Raw genomic sequence first — 17,515 nt, forward strand, 5'->3', positions numbered from 1 at the left:
AGCCCACTATTATTTTATATACATTTTTATATGTTGGCCTATTCTCCAAATATCAAATTACATTAAACGTTCTAAATTAATAGTTACAAAGTTACACTACACGTAAATGTTAAGACAAAGACAAATATATGCATTTTTTCCCATGCTATGACTATGATCGACTCGATAGTCAATTGACTATACTGTACACCAAACTCGCTCCGCTCGCATTGCAACTTTTGCAGGGACTCTACAGACATGTCGTACACTAGCTGAAGTCAACCTGCAATTTGGCTCAAAATTTGAGCCAAAAACCAATTCACAATCGGCAGGGTTTTGTTGCAGAAATAATACACTATATTTTTTCCCGTGGACTGAGCACGAATTTGTAATCTTGGATGGGATTTTAGATTTTTATTCTCACTAATGAACTGGGCTAGTTATGCAGGAGACAGCGACTCTGTCAGGGGCTCAAGATGGCAGATTTTTATTGAGTTCTGAACAGAAATCTAGCTTTATTTTTTGCCATGAATAACAGAAGTCCTTGCACTGATGGCCCCTGTATACGAAGGTAAGATATGTTTATATCTGAAGTCTTTTTGTGTTCAACCAGTCTTGTATAAAATAATATTGCGAATAAGAAAGAGGCAAGAGAGATAACTGTCTTGCACCCTATAGCTTCTTTGTATCACAACATGATAGAATGATGCATTTTCTGTTTAGTCTTTAGTTTAGCTCCATATTAGTTTGATAATATGTGTCAGATTATCATAATAGTTATTGCTCTGGTTGCAAACATATAGTGTGACATCGATGGTCGAATCATTATGTAGGCTACAGTCTGCATCCCTAGCCGTCATAATTATTCTCTTCTGATGTTCATGTGTGATATCCCACGATTTGAATCAAGTCGGCTACAAATACATTTCGAAATCTTCATTTGTAAGCTATTGTATTTGATTCCGAATAATCTTGGTGTTGAAATTAGACCATTGCTCTATAGCCTACAGAGGAGAGAGAAAGGGCGAGAAGAAAGAACATCGCAGTTCGCACATAGTCACGCAACCGGAGAGCAAATTTAGCCTAATTTATCTACATTTAAAACCTACAGTTAAAATTTCTGGTTAAATGTTTAGTGCTCCATAACGTTTATTCATTGGTGCAAAGATGCATTTTCAACCAAAAAGCAAAGACATGCTTATGTAGCCTACTGCTGTTGCTGCATTACGTCTGTGACTAATCCCATTGAGAGAATTGTACTCAGCATGTTGAGGAAAAATGCTTTGCCCTAAAGACATAAGAGTAGAAGAGAGTGCTATTCTGTTCTGTTACAATGTTTCACATGGTAAAGAGCCTTATTTCTTGGAATAAGGCAGAGCAGATAGGGACAGGTCTCATGGCTATGGTACAATTGTAATTTTCTATACAGTACCTCAGTGTTGTGATGACTACCAGGGCAAATGTTATTTGGTCATCTACTAATATCCATAATCTTTTCCTATTATAGGCTACTGCACAATACACCTCCATGCGCTTTAGTTTAAAAAAATCATATATTCTTGTCATTAACCTGAAAAAAGGAAACATTACTTTCTTTTTTGGTTAGGGTGTAATGTGAAAATGTATGTCTTTATAATTGCCATTTGAGTATTTTACTATTAGTCCGTGCTCCCTCTGCTGGTTTAACTTGGAACACAACCCTTTGTAACAAACCAGTAACTACATATACAATCACATTTAGTTTGGATTTTTGATTTAGTTTGGATGTTGGTGTAGGTCTAAGTTGTGACAAAACAAATAGCGTAGGCCTAGTCATTTTTAGGAAGCATTTCATTCCAATTTAGGTCTATATCCTCATGAATCATAGGCTACAGCTGAAACTTTAGTTAGAGAGGGACAAATGACAGATTATTTAGTAGGCAATTTGTTTCACTAGATTTGTGAAACGTAGGCTACATGCATGGTCATATCCTTTATGTCAATCCAGCCAGACTGATTAGTTGCAGACTGGCTAGAGAGCTCTGCATGTTAAACTCAACAGCCAAATAGACTTGCATTAGCATGAAAAGGAGAGTTGAAATGAGACTCCACTGTGCAAGGTAATTAGTTGAAATGGCAATCCCTGGCTTGCCTTTCATCATGGCGAGAAGCAGAGGAATTAATTGTCTACCTTCTCTGCAGACAGGAACAGCAATGGAAATGGGCACATCCACTGGTGGAAAATGGTGACAGGGACCATCCATGTGCAAAGAGACCATTATGATGCTGGTATTCTGTGGACATTCAATAACCAAGACTGAAATGTCTCCCTCCCGAATCATTGTTTTTCTATCTGTAGCCCTTTCCTGCAGTCAAATGATCTAGTGGCCACATGGGTGGAATGTTATTAATATTTTTCATAATTAATAAACATTATTTCAAAAACCCGCAGAAAATCCAGTGTTTCTATGTCAAAAGTTTAAAAAAATATATTTCATTCTTCTGTGATGTAATATTGGGACGCAAACTGAATACATTTCAACTTAACTTATATCTGACATGGTACAGGTGTCTTCTTTCTTTTTGTTGTCCGTAACCATGGGTGTGAGGTGTATACTTTTGTTTCAAAGTAGATTTCTTTAAGACTACCAAGAAACACTCTGTGTGACCCTGATTTAGCCCACTGTAGTAATGTTAAAGGTACTGTGCAATAGGCACTGCCTCCTCCAGGTTTTTTCTCAAGATCAATTTAGTACCAACAAACCGCTGGAATTTGATTTGATCAACAGTGTGCATATGGAATCCGAGGGTAGATGAGCTAGTGTCTTCGGGACACTGTGGTGGTGGTGGTGGTTCGGAGCCAGACGTGCCAGTCTTGCCGCCCTGGCCTGGCCCCTGCCTGTCTCTGCCCTGTTGAGTTTGTGTGTTAGTCTAAGCTCTGGCTGCCCAGCACCCTGTGAGCCCAGTCTCCCAGTCTAATAACCCAAACGGACACTTTGATGAATGTATGATGGAGGGAACAGGATCAGCAGGCCCCCAGCTGTGGAAAAGCTAGTATTCACACACAGACTCATGTCCCAGGCAGGGGAAAGTGGGGGCTGGGAGGGGTGTAGAGAGGGGAGGGTCAGTGGGGGCCAGACAGCCCAGAACAGGGCACCAGCTAGCTTAATTTGTGGATCTGTCTCGCAGAGTCTCAGGTCAAACAACATCTTAGAGAGCATTCGCCAGGCCGGAGACACGCTCATTGAAAAATGGACAGAGAATAGATGAGAGGCTGCTGCTGAGAGGATCATGATGATGATGATAATGATGATTGTGGTGGTGGTGACAGGGACTGTAGGCTAGCCTAGCACTGCTGTTCTAGATCTACACATGCATTATGTGTTGATGTGTGTTTGAATTCTCTGTCTCTCTAAGAGACATAATAGGAAAAGAGGGAAAGGGGGGAGGAGGGAGAGGTTTAGGGACCACTCCCTGTCTTCTATGGTGCCCTTCTTGCTCTGTCAGTGGGTAGATAAAGATAGGTAGAGGGAAAGGCTGAGACTGCCCCCTCTCTCACTCTGTTGTTGGTAGCTGGCTGATTTATATCTTCCTCATAGGGCCGTGACCCCAGTTTTCATTCCAAGGTCACAGGGTTTCAACTTTGATTAGAATTGCAGCAAAACCACAGGAATTTGGGGCCAAGTCACCCCTTACTAAGTTAGAACTGAGCTTCCTGGCTATTATGTTTAAATGCAGAGTGGAGAGTTTTGAGAGTTTAGCTAGTGACATAGCTTGGGTAGTCAGCAGGTCAGTACATAGCTTGGGTAGTCAGCAGGTCAGTACATAGCTTGGGTAGTCAGCAGGTCAGTACATAGCTTGGGTAGTCAGCAGGTCAGTACATAGCTTGGGTAGTCAGCAGGTCAGTACATAGCTTGGGTAGTCAGCAGGTCAGTACATAGTTTGGGTAGTCAGCAGGTCAGTACAAAGCTTGGTTAGTCAGCAGGTCAGTACATAGCTTGGGTAGTCAGCAGGTCAGTACATAGCTTGGGTAGTCAGCAGGTCAGTACATAGCTTGGGTAGTCAGCAGGTCAGTACATAGCTTGGGTAGTCAGCAGGTCAGTACATAGCTTGGGTAGTCAGCAGGTCAGTACATAGTTTGGGTAGTCAGCAGGTCAGTACATAGCTTGGTTAGTCAGCAGGTCAGTACATAGCTTGGGTAGTCAGCAGGTCAGTACATAGCTTGGGTAGTCAGCAGGTCAGTACATAGCTTGGGTAGTCAGCAGGTCAGTACATAGCTTGGGTAGTCAGCAGGTCAGTACATAGCTTGGGTAGTCAGCAGGTCAGTACATAGCTTGGGTAGTCAGCAGGTCAGTACATAGCTTGGGTAGTCAGCAGGTCAGTACATAGCTTGGGTAGTCAGCAGGTCAGTACATAGTTTGGGTAGTCAGCAGGTCAGTACATAGCTTGGTTAGTCAGCAGGTCAGTACATAGCTTGGGTAGTCAGCAGGTCAGTACATAGCTTGGGTAGTCAGCAGGTCAGTACATAGCTTGGGTAGTCAGCAGGTCAGTACATAGCTTGGGTAGTGATCATCGCTCTCCCTGTGTTGTCGATGCACAAATAGCTCATTGCGAGAGTTTAGGCCTATCACATGCTTTCACTTTAGCTTGCAGATTTTTTTCCCCCATCCCTTTTGTGGAGTTGCTTATTTGAAGTCTGCTGGAAAATGTTATGAAAATGTACATGCTGCAGAACATTACAAGCATCCCCTTTGCATTATTCAAAGTAGTCTATGTGAAAAGGAAACGAAAATCTACTGTTCAGGTTCTTGGAGGTATTGATCTGTGAAAGCGTGTCATAGAATAAGCTAAGCCAGGGAGAGGTGGTACTAGGAATACGTCAGAATCAATGTGAGTTTGATGAGAGCAGACAGTCAGTGTGTGTTAGCCAGATCTCTGTGGAAGCGGGAGGGAAATGGGATCCCTCTGATGTGTCTGTCTGGTGAAATGGTTCACAGGTGTGCTGCTCTGGCGGTTTGGTTTGGTGAGGACAGATGGGTGCGGGTTGAGTTCTGACCGAGCTGAAATGACAGGTTAGAGGCCAGGCTGAACAAAGCATTCACAGGCAACACACAATAGGACTGTAACGTTACTGTGTGTAGCCTATTTCTACAGCCTCTGTTCTATTATTTCAAAACTTTGTTATGGGGACGATCAGAACGAGGAGCAATTTATTCAGATTATCTTAAATTAGTCCAAGTGTGCATGATTCCTCGATTGCTGAAAAATTCAGCACTGGCAACATTCAAGGCTGCAAGGACTACTCCCACTCTCAGTCAGATCTTGGAGGACAGCATGAGTTTTGGAGGACAACTCACGTTTTAACGTGAGTTGCTGCTAGTGTGCTCAGTGTTTTGAGGGGGTGTTTGGCTGGGGATGTGCTGCTCAGTGCTGACAGAAGGCATTTCCGTATAGAGTGTTATGCATGTGTGAAGGCCTTTTTCCAGCAGGCAGTTCTGTTGTTGCTCTGTGTTTGCTGTCAGCTTGTGTAGAGCAGCTGCCTGTGGCTCTGACTCTGACAAGCAGGTCCTGCACAGTTCATCCAGCTCTATCTGGATGCTGTGGTTTGTGTTGTGCTTAAGTATCGCAGATCTCTGCTTGCTATTTCTTCCATCTTTGATGAGACATTATCCCTGGATAGAGTAAATGGAACAGAATAAGAGCTGTTGTGAAGTTGTATTTGTTAAGCTATTCATTGTATAGTAATTTCTGGTTCATAAAGGCTCATTTTAATTGTGTCTTCCTCATGTAGTGAGAGAGTCTATCGTCTCTGTCATGGATATGGTATGGGAGAATCTGACACAGCACATGCTTTGCTTTTCCCATGACTTCTGTGCAGCAGAGCGGCAGAACTTCGAGGTGGTAATCTTTCTCTGTGTGTTTTTTTGTGTTGCCTCCTCAGGCCTGGTTGCCTGGTGATTCCAGCAGCTCTCCTCCATGTCCCCTCCCTGCTCCATCCCCCCTTCCCCACCCCCAAATACCCCTCTGTTTGTTTGTGAGATGAGAAGCCGTTGGTCAGCTCAGACTCTACCCATGTGACACCAATGGACACCATCTGATGGGCAGATTGGAAGCCCGGTTTTGGGGGGATGTGTTTAGGGGGTGTGGGGGCTTCTGTAGCGACAGCTTTTGTGCTCTCGTAATCATGCCTCCCACCCCTCCCTCCCCTATCGTCCCACCCCAGCCCACCCCACCCCATCCCACCCCGCATACCAGCCTGTTTGGTAGTGGACATTGTCCAGGCCCTTAATCCTATTGTTTTGGATAATATCCCCCCCATACCCAGTCCATTTGGCATGGCACTCTTTGGAAGAAAAACAGACTGCGCCTTTATCACAGACAGGGTCTTCTAGCCTTTCATCATGGCATGTCACATTACACTCATGGAGCCAGGGCCCAATACTGTCCAATGATCCCACTGGGCACAGACGCCAATTCAACGTCTATTCCACATTGGTTCAGTGTAATTTTATTGAAATTATGTGGAAACAATGTTGATTCAACCAGTGTGTGACCAGTGGGATGTCTCCAACACTGTGTATAGACTACAGTCTACAATATTTAAAGGATTGTCATAGCAGGATGGGTACAGTACAGCACACGTTTTAACTGCCCACCCTCTTCTTTTCCTTTCAATGGGAGCTTTTCAAAGTGAAAAATTGATGGCCATTTTTAATGAAGGCTTTCATGTTCTCTGCCTTCTTTCCTCCACTTCAGAGAGAGATAGAGAGGGGGGGAGAGAGAGAGAGAGAGAGAGAGGGAGAGAGAGAGAGAGAGAGAGAGAGAGGGGGAGAGGGAAAGAGAGGGAGAGAGAGGGAGAGAGAGAGAGAGGGGGGGAGCGAGAGAGAGAGCATAGTTTAGTGTAGACATATAGATATAGATATATAGATAGATAGAGCGAGAGAGAGAGGGGGAGGGAGAGAGAGAGAGAGGGGGAGAGGGAGAGAGAGAGAGAAGGAGAGAGAGAGGGAGAGAGAGAGGGAGGGAGAGGGAGAGAGCATAGTTTAGTGTAGACATATAGATATAGATATATAGATAGATAGAGCGAGAGAGAGAGAGAGGGGGAGGGAGAGAGAGAGATGCATTGTGCACATGATGAAGTGAGGACTGGAAAAGCACTGGGCAGAGTTGCAGCAAGACTAGAGGGTGGTCTCATGCAGACCCATAATACTCTGGACTTACCCACACAACAGAGAGAGAGAGAGAGCCCACCGTGTAGAGTGACGGAGCGAGAGAGTATGGACCGTTCCCCTCTCGGTCACGGAGGGGAAGTGGAGCGTCGGCCGGCCGGCTGGCTGGCGGAGGGCTGGCAGCCCCTTCACAGATGGCTGCAGGTACAGCGACACACTTGGCTGATAACCAAAGGACTTCAAACGGCCAGATGTGCTGTCTGCGGCTGCCCCACTTCTGCTGGGAGCCAATGGGAGAGAGAAGGGACAGATACAATTCACAGTACAGAGAGAGACTGGGCCAATCAAGGGTATCAACAGGCATGGAAATGAAAATCACACATCTTTCTGTTCTGCTCTCTCTTTTCCCTCTCTCTCTCTTTTACTTTATCTTTCATCCTTTCTCTTTCTTTCTTTCTTTCTTTCTTTCTTTCTTTCTTTCTTTCTTTCTTTCTTTCTTTCTTTATCTTTTTTTTTTCTCTCTCCTCTCTCTTCTTTTTCGTTTCTGCTGGATCACTGACTAGTCACCTACTTACTGTTGCCCAGTCTATCACTGACTAGTCACCTACTGACTGTTGCTCTGTCTATCACTGACTAGTCACCTACTTACTGTTGCTCTGTCTATCACTGACTAGTCACCTACTTCCTGTTGCTCAGTCTATCACTGACTAGTCACCTACTTCCTGTTGCTCAGTCTATCACTGACGTGTGAGTGGTCAACATCACCCTCAGAGACTCAGATGTTACTGGCTTTGATGGTGTGATGGAGGGTAGAGGGAACACTGATACCAGATCACTGATTCAACTGGCCTCTGGTTCCTCCATTCGTGCTGACGTGAAAAGAAAAAGCGAAATAAAAGAATGTCCCCCAGGCCACAGTTCAGATACTTTCCCATATCTGACTTCATCCCATGATTATCTTTTTAGTCCATTTTGAAACTATAATAGCCTCATGCTTTCGTCACTGTCATAGCTGCCCAAAATAGAAAAGAATGTAACATTATGTTCAAAGAAAAATGTGATTCTTCTGTTTTTTTTCTTTTACTTTTCATGCATCTTATTATATATTTTTTCTATCAATTTCTTTGATATCCAGTTGGCTATTATTATTTCAAGGCCCCATTCATGGCTACATAGACCAGGCTTTCAGTCCTTTAAAACGACTTTAAAACTGCTCTGCCTGGCTGCTCTTAGAACTGACCCTTCTTTTCAGAGCAAGGGGGGTATGAAGGAGAGAGCAAGGGGGGGTGGAGGGACACATGGGCCTCCGTGGTGCTCTCAGAGGTCGTGGGGGGTGCAGGGGAGGAGGAGGGGGGGTGCAGAATGGGTGCAGGGGTGCACCCGTCTCCTCTAACCTGTCTCCTAATATTGAGGATTAATGGCACACACACACACACACACACACACGCAAACACACGTGCAGGCACCCCTCGTCCTCCATGATGGGCTGTGGCAGCTGTGCACTCAGGCAGGGGCTAGCAAAAGCTCTGGATTTTCTGAGAAAGTGCCTCAGAAAAAGGGCAAGACCTGACCTTTAGATATATGAAAGCTTGTCCTCCATCTCCAGCGCTGCAGGACTGTTGTTTTTGCCTCGTTAGCTTCCTGAAATAGACAGAGTCAGGGAGTTGAGGCCTGGACTCCGCCCTAGAAGCTGATATGGTGCCTATTTGCTTGTGTATTTGCAGATCTGGTTTCAAATACTATTTGAAATCATTTCAAATACTTTAGTTGGGCTTGATTGAGCTTGCCTGGAGCAATGGAACCAATAGAATAGTGTAAACCTCGCCAATCTTGCAGTCCAGGCAGGCTAAAGCAAACCCTCAAAGTATTTGAAAGATTTTATATTTGTACCCAAGTCTGGTTATTTGTGAGCATACTCACTGTAAATATCCTTAAAGTCCTTATGCTGCCTAGGCTGTGAACCAGACTGTGTGGAGAGCTGAGTTGGCTGGTTTCCCTCATTACCTCAGCAGCTATGTCACCAGACAGTCTCTGCCATGTTTAGTGCACATTGAGTTGAAAACTCTATACCCTCCTCAAATGTTATGTGTAATTCACGTGTGTTGGTGTGTTGGTGTGTTGGTGTGTGGCCCTGCCTGCTTGATATGAGTCTGTTGCTGTGGCCTCTCCTGGATTCTGTGAAGAAAGAGGGAGGGTCTTCCAGAGAGGAAGCTACTCCCCTGTTCAGAGAACCACCAGTTAGTTCACTGGAACAGGAACCCAGCTGCTAAATGACTCTGCACCATGGCCTTTTCCTTGTCTTAAGCTCTGTTTCAACCCCCCCCCGAAATATCATGCCCCTTGTCACCTGGGGAAGCATGTGTGCCATGATCTGACCCATCCCTAAGTTCTATGTGATAACAGAAACGAATAGGAGGAGGTGGAGTGAGACAAGGAATAAGGGAAGGAAAGGCTAACCACATGTGGGGATTGATTGTCCCCTCCATGACTGGCCTGGCTATCTCAGAGCAGAGCAGGGAGTGGGAGTAGCACCAGCTACTTATCATTATCAGACACATTGACTCAATGGCTTCCCTACAACACAGTCTGTCTGTCAGTCCAATCTGCACTCCACCAGAAAAGACCAGGCTAATAGGCCAGCTCACTTCCCAGAAAATGCTGTTGCTCAAAATCAAACATGTTTTGAAAACACCGTGCCTGCCTCTCTGCTGATTGGTCGCTGGGTGACTCATCGGGTATGACTGGTTCCTCTGTGGTCGGGGTTCACCGCCCGACGAGGCAGAGACGCAGGGGCAGGCTATGGGTGTCTGTCACTCAAAATACCTGCTGGGCTTTGTGGGCACACACACATATACATTCCTGGCATTGTGTTGAGACCAGGCTGGGCTGTACAGTGTCTCCACTGGGTGGGAGTTGTACAGGTGTAGCTCCATCAGTATGTTGGAGATTAGTGCAGAGCTGTTGACCCCTGGGTTCCTCCTTGGCACACCCATACTCCAGGAAATGCTCCTCCATAGTGGACTGGACTGGTTGGTGCTTCCTAATGTCTCTGAAACCACAACCTATTGACAGAATGCTATTCTAGCGGTCTCTCTCTCTCTCTCTCTCTCTCTCTCTCTCTCTCTCTCTCTCTCTCTCTCTCTCTCTCTCTCTCTCTCTCTCTCTCTCTCTCTCTCTCTCTCTCTCTCTCTCTCTCTCTCTCTCTCTCTCTCTCTCTCTCTCTCTCTCTCTCTCTCTCTCTCTGCCATCTTCAGCACAGTGACATGGAGGATTTAAAGCCTTCTCTGCTTATAATATTGGAAATGAAACAAGTGAAAAGCCATTAAAACACTTTCCCCATGATAATCATATTAGGGTAATACCAATGTGCCCCTTCGCAAATGCTATTACTATTTGTCTGCTCTCAGTACAACCCAGTTAATTTACAAAGGACAAAAGCAGATGTTCATTTATTTTCTCTTTGATTGTTTATTGCATTATTCCCTCTGTTTGGTATCTATGTCTTGTTCTATTAGTCTGTTGATTGTTTGGTCTGGGTCGATAATTACATTTCATTGGAAAATGTTAGACTGATCCACAATCTGATTATGGTCTATGACAGTTAATGTTTTTTTCAGAAATCTTTACATTATTGGTTGATCTTTAGAGTGAATTATGGCTGTAGATATGTTGTGTGTGTGTGTGTGTGTGTGTGTGTGTGTGTGTGCATGTGTGTCCTCAGTGTGTGTCTGTCTTAGGGGTTTGTAACCTGGCACAGCAGCCTTTGATCAGCTCTTGCAGCACTGCAAGAACTGCAAACATGCTTCCTCAACATGCACACACACAATTATATCACATGTGGTTAGTCTGCCTTGGTGACTGAATGTTTAGGCCTATGTATCTATAGATACAAACAATAACCTGCTGTCCTGCTGCTCATTAGGAGTGAGAGGGAGAGAGCATGCAGTGGAGAGAGGCCTGTTGGCTTGGTACTGTACATGGGTGATAAGCAGAGAGAAGAACGGCAGGCTGCTTATCAAGTGTGTGTCCCTGCATGGCCCCGCTGTGTTTGCCTGGTGACCTGAAGCAGTAGTCAAAAGAGAGTCGGTTAGAGGGATGGAGGGGTTCAATGCCTAGTGTAGCAGTAATGTTATTCTCTCTCTCTCTCTCTCTCTCTCTCTCTCTCTCTCTCTCTCTCTCTCTCTCTCTCTCTCTCTCTCTCTCTCTCTCTCTCTCTCTCTCTCTCTCTCTCTCTCTCTCTCTCTCTCTCTCTTCTATGTGGTCCTCTGTAGCTCAGCTGGTAGAGCACGGCGCTTGTAACGCCAAGGTAGTGGGTTCGATCCCCGGGACCACCCATACACAAAAATGTATGCACGCATGACTGTAAGTCGCTTTGGATAAAAGCGTCTGCTAAATGGCGTATTATTATTCTATAATTTATTGAAATTTGTCTAATAAATAAACAGGCAGAGGTTAGGCTGTGGCAGAATGAAACCATGCCAAAGGTACCTCATAGAGTTGGCTTTTTATAGGGTCTGCATGTGAATAACAAGCTGTAATCTATTATCTAACAAGTGCTGAGCGGCTGCTTTGTTTTTAGTTTAGATGCGTGGTCATGGCCACCACTTAGGCCCTAGAATATTTGTTATTCATTATAAAGAAGATTTGGAATGCATTGGCTACAAGTGACCTTCTGGATTTTTGTTGTAGTGTGTGACACTGTTTGTTTGTGTGTGTGTGTGTGTGTGTGTGTGTGTGTGTATGGTAGCTAGTCCGCCAGCAGTAGTTAACTGTAGGTTGAACAGGAACTTTGTTGTGTACAGTGGCCTGCTAACTAGCTGTCCCTGGATGCCTCTCTGAGGAATTATTCTATAAATAAAGCTGAGATGGGAGCTATAAAAGCAGACAGGGTGGTCAATAGTGGCCTGGAGTGGTGTGTGTTTATGTGAGACAGTGGGGGGAGCAACAGGCCCTAGCGCCCCCTCTAAGGACAGTTCCAGGCAGACAGACTCACAAGGCCAGGCTGAATGACATGGCTTACTGGCTCACTCCAAGCAGACAATATGTTCCTCTTCACCGGTGCATTCATTTTTACCTCCAGTCACCTGATAGTTTATTATGAGAGGCTGACTTGCTCTGTGCTGTTTATGGCACAGCAGAGTCTCTGCTATGGGACCTGAAGGACGGATGGACAGACGGACAGACAGATAGTCAGACACCCACCACGGTATCTCTCTCGCCTGGAAGGGGGGTGGATAGCGATGACCCTGATGCTGAGTGGAGTGGGCAGCAGAGAAGGGTAGGGGATGGAGGGGCTCTGCTCCCTCTCTCCTCTCACGCCACTGTCCCCATCAGAGCCAAGGGGAGATAATGCTTTGTCTCGACAGACAGAGGTCAAGTCATTAACTAGTGATCTGCCCCCCCATACGCTCTGATGATTCCTACAGATGCCTGAATGCCCTGGATCATCCTTGAGAGACAGACAGCCCTCAAATGGGCCTCTGGTGATCTCTTGCGGACCGCATCTGGACTCCTTGTCCATTCTGCTGAAGGGGATGGTTCAGTACCATTCAAGCAGTTGATGTGATATGCAAATAACTGTTATTTCTCATCTCTTTCTTATTATGGACAAAGAGTTACAGCTCTTACCTTGGACTTGTTTCTGCTACATTCACAGAGGGTTAGCCCTGTGAAGGGTCCCCTTATGACTGAGGAAGGGTTGTGCATTTGATTCCTCCTCTCTCCTCTAGAGAAGAGTGCCATGCTTTTTGGCACGTTGTCATGCACACCGCTATACAGGACCTAGTCAGTCAGTAACCAGACCAAGAGGTCCACCAGCCTTTATTTTTCCCGCCCTCGCTCCGCTCCCGCTCCCGCTCCCTCGCTCCCTCGCTCCCTCGCACACTCTTAGAAAAAAAGGTTATATCTAGAACCTACACGTTTATTTGGACTGCCCCATAGGAGAACCCTTTGAAGAACCCTTCTTGGTTCCAGTTAAAACGATTCCAAAAACGGTTCCATGTAGTTCCCCTGCCGAAGCACCCCTTTGGAACCCTTTTTTCTAAGAGAGCAGAATTGACTTGATCCTCCAAAAAAGCAGATTAATCTTTGAAAGGGGACATAATTCCCCCTGAAGACATTGAACATTACCATTTCAACATACTGCCTCTAAACAGGGGAAAATGCCACTGTGGTATGCTGCTTAATTGCAGTGCACTAAACACACCATGCTCTTTAAGGTATTTTAAATGGAGGGCCAGGCTACTCAAGGCATTCCAACATTGTAAACGTCAAACAATGGGCCCTTTACAGTTTTGTGTTTGGCAGAGTTCAGAAATTCAAATAAACTTCATGAGGGCATTTGGAGGCTTTGTAGACTACAATGTTGGTTTAAATATAAAAAGCCAACAAGTAACAACAACAAAAAGGGAGGTGGTTGTTAAGTGTTCAGGGTTCAGATTCTAAACAGTTTGAACTTAAGTGGCGATTCAATACAGTGATTCATGAGTTCTGACATTCCAGTGAAGTACTATTGTGCACATTGTTGCCTATGCATGTTGTTCAGAGATAACATTCCAGCCATTTGACCCCATACTGTTTGTTCATTTAAAAACGTATCTGTCTCTAAGTCAGTTACTCTTTATTCAACCCTTCAGTTGTGTTAACTGTAACGTTCCCAGCTCCCAGAGTTGCCCTAGTGAGTCATGGATACATTCAATTCCCCATGTTTCCTAAGTATTTCCTCAGAAAATATTTCAGTTCAGATTCCCAAGTATTTCCTCAGAATATGTTTCAGTGCAGTTAGGCAAGTGGAGCCAAGTGTCCTAGCTGTCGCCTACATTTCCCCATGTGGCTCATGTTTGGATACTGATAACAGAACAGTAACCAACAGGAGTCAATGACTAATAACTAACGTCAGTTTGAGGAGAATTTCAGATGGCGCTGCTATGGAAAGAGCAGTTACAGTTTGAGCCTAAAGCCATAATCCCAAAGCTGCCTGGCCGATGCAGTTACTGTTGGTCATCCATAATCATGGTGCTATAATCCTGGAATGTTCCATCACCATCAGAACAGTAGGCCAATGCTCTGTAGTATCTTGTTATCCTCCCATAGGCTCCCAGTCAGTTCCACGCAGCAGCGGCAGCACCGCTGAAGGTGACTAGTGACTACGCCGACGGTGCCCAAATTATTTTGAGCGGTAAAGTCCCCAGCAAAGGAATCGGTAGGTAATCCAAGTGACATCTGGCCCTGGTGTCTTATGTGATTAGCAGAGTGCCTTGCTCCTAATAGCCCAGCGGACAGTCTTCATTACTCCATTACTCCCTCCATCCACACGTTATTGCAAACTGGCTTGGTGGGTCTAAACCCTACAGCGGCCGTCCACACAGACCAGTACGGGGTGGGGGACAGAGAGGGGTGTCTAGGGCTATAGGGTAACCCTTATGCAAGACGAGGAGTTTGATTATGCTTGAGGCTAGCAAAAGCCCCTAGTAATATGCTTAAAGGGATAGTTTGGTGTTTCGTCAATGTAGCCCTTTATCTGCTTCTCCAGAGTCAGATGAACTCGTGGACACCATTGTTATGTACCTGCGTCCAGTATGTAGGAAGTTAGAGGTAGTTTCACAAGCCAATGCTAACTAACTTAGCACAAAGACTGGAAGTTAGAGGTAGTTTCACGAGCCAATGCTAACTAACTTAGCACAAAGACTGGAAGTTGCCAAAATCCCCAACTATCCCTTTAATCAACTAGCCTACAGGTGTCAGCTTCGGTGTGCAGCATTACGTTTAAGACCAGATGACCATTATGATGACCAGTGTCCCTGGCTATAATGGGTCAGACAGACATTCGTTAGGAGGAAAGGGAGGAGGAAGAGGAGGAAGAGAGGAGATTTGCAGTGAATTAATAATCTATCAGAACTCAAAAGGCTAATAATGACAGAGTAACTAAGCATGTCTCCCTGGCCCCAACACACTCCTGAAGCATCATGGAACTCCTCCAAGACATTGGGGAAACGTTCTACTCATTAGCCCCTGGACCCCTGCACAACCTCTTCTCTTCAGAGTCACTGTGTTTACTCATCTATAAGGATACAGGAAAGCAGGATTGGTTTTAGCATTAGGCTAGGGCTAGGTCTGGTATAAACTGTACTCACTGTGTGCATGCATGGGTGTGTGTTAGGATTTTGAGTGTGTGTGTTTGTGGATTTTGTTTATGTTTACAAATGGCAATGTGAGTGTGAGTGAAGATGTACACAGGTAGTAGCTGTTAAATTTGTTAGTACACTAATTCGGGGTACATGGGAGACTGTAAATATAGCAGAAACAGGGCCTGCGTGGAAGCAGGCTTGTGCTGTAATAGGAATTTCAGTGCTACAACCATCAGTGCTAAAAACCCTGTTTGATCGTGTTATATTTGGGCCGTTGTTTGCTTCTGATGCAGCCGGTTCCCATGAGCTCAGTGTCTCGTAGTTTTCCGCTTTTGATTGGTTGTCTTTAGGATCTGAGGTTAAGATGGAGTTGAAATGCTTCTCCGTTGTTTCAAAAGTCTCTCTCTCTCTCTCTCTCTCTCTCTCTCTCTCTCTCTCTCTCTCTCTCTATCTATGCAGGGTCTGGGTTGTCATTTTGCGGAGGAAATTGCTATCATTCTTTCAAACTCACACAACTTTCGAAAGGCTCATTTTGGTGCACATTTATGTATTCCTCTGATGATTCTCTTAGTTATTATTGGGTATTCGCAAGAGCTCTGTTTACATTAGTCCAGAAGGGAACAGACGAGAAATGGCATTTCCTCTGAATATATCAATGGTCTAAATAGTCACCATTCATACACAAAGTTCCTATTTAAACGTCATATATATCATATAATGAAGCATGTCCCAATACTGTATATACTTTTAAAACATCTATGCACACATTTCTCTCTCTCTTTCCCTGAATAGCATACATGATACGTAATTATGAATAGCTGCCTTAAACTGTGAATTACCAATGTGATTCTAAGTGTACAGTGTACGTGTCAGTTGAGTGAGGCATTGATGTGTCAGCATGGGCCCTGACCTAAGCGCTCTTTATTTAAAGACGCCGCTCGTGTTTCAAGCACTATCTCACATTCCTACCTCTCACTTTCTGTCTCTCCCCCCTCCCTTCTCCCCCTCCCCTCCTTTTTTCCAGGTATGGCCTCGCAAGTGCAAGTCTTTTCCCCTCACACTCTCCAGTCAAGTGCCTTCTTTAGCGTGAAGAAGCTGAAGGTGGAGCAGAGTTCATACTGGGATATGACAGGGTACGGCACGCACAGCAAAGTTGTCTACAGCCAGAACAGCAAGCAGCAAGTGTCCCACGCCACCCCTCTTGGCATCAACTCCTCTCTGCCCTACGAGCAGCCTGCACTCATCTTGCCGTCTAGCACGGGGCACATCGTGGTCGCTTCGGCCAGCAGTACCTCGGGCACCGCAGGGCATCTGGGGCCTCTGTTGGGCGTTAGCGGTAGCGGCGGTGGAGGCAGTAGCAGTAGCGGAGGAGGAAGTGGTGGAGCGGTCCACAACCTGACCCGTCGCAGCACTGTCAGCCTGCTGGACACCTACCAGCGATGTGGGCTTAAGCGCAAGAGTGAGGAGCTCGACAACAGCAGTGTGACGATCATCGAGGAGCACTGCAGCGGCACAACGATGATCCAGAACGCAGCCAGTGGGGCCGCTGTGGCTGCAGCCACGGCAACGGCAACATCGACAGCCACCTCCAAGAACAGTGGTTCCAACAACGAAGGGGACTACCAGTTGGTGCAGCACGAGGTGGTCTGCTCTATGACCAACACCTACGAGGTGCTAGAGTTCTTGGGCAGAGGCACCTTCGGCCAGGTGGTCAAGTGCTGGAAGAGGGGCACCAACGAGATTGTTGCCATCAAGATCTTGAAGAACCACCCGTCATACGCGCGCCAGGGCCAGATCGAAGTGAGCATTCTGGCCCGGTTGAGCACGGAGAGTGCAGACGACTACAACTTTGTGCGTGCCTACGAGTGCTTCCAGCACAAGAACCACACGTGCCTGGTGTTTGAGATGCTGGAGCAGAACCTGTACGACTTCCTCAAGCAGAACAAATTCAGTCCACTGCCGTTGAAGTACATCAGACCGGTCTTGCAGCAGGTGGCCACAGCCCTGATGAAGCTCAAGAGCCTGGGCCTGATTCACGCTGACCTAAAGCCGGAGAACATCATGCTGGTGGACCCCTCCAGGCAGCCCTACCGCGTCAAGGTCATTGACTTTGGCTCGGCCAGCCACGTGTCCAAAGCTGTGTGCTCCACCTACCTGCAGTCCAGATACTACAGGTAAGAGCAGTGTCTTTCACCATGATTTAATCAGGAAATCCCATTGAGGTTTCCCAAGAGAGACCTGGCAGTTGGTTTGATAAAAAAT

The 17,515-nt window shown here is 45.8% G+C and overlaps 1 protein-coding gene across 12 annotated transcripts in view; it reads left to right on the plus strand.

The window, feature by feature from the left end:
• Positions 1-221: 221 nt before the first annotated feature.
• The window catches only part of LOC121576973 (homeodomain-interacting protein kinase 2), a 104,525-nt gene continuing 87,231 nt past the window's right edge, over positions 222-17,515 (plus strand). For 11 of the 12 annotated variants that reach the window (XM_041890610.2, XM_041890613.2, XM_041890615.2 and 8 more), the window contains exons 1-2: positions 222-550; positions 16,278-17,427. In XM_041890610.2, coding sequence (XP_041746544.1) covers positions 532-550; positions 16,278-17,427 — 1,169 coding nt within the window. In that variant the 5' untranslated portion in view covers positions 222-531. Of the gene's footprint in view, positions 551-14,262; positions 14,329-16,277; positions 17,428-17,515 lie in introns of those variants that run through there. The other variant, XM_041890614.2, reaches the window with a different exon arrangement.

The sequence above is a fragment of the Coregonus clupeaformis genome, chromosome 11 (assembly GCF_020615455.1).
Source record: "Coregonus clupeaformis isolate EN_2021a chromosome 11, ASM2061545v1, whole genome shotgun sequence".
Taxonomy (NCBI): domain Eukaryota; kingdom Metazoa; phylum Chordata; class Actinopteri; order Salmoniformes; family Salmonidae; genus Coregonus; species Coregonus clupeaformis.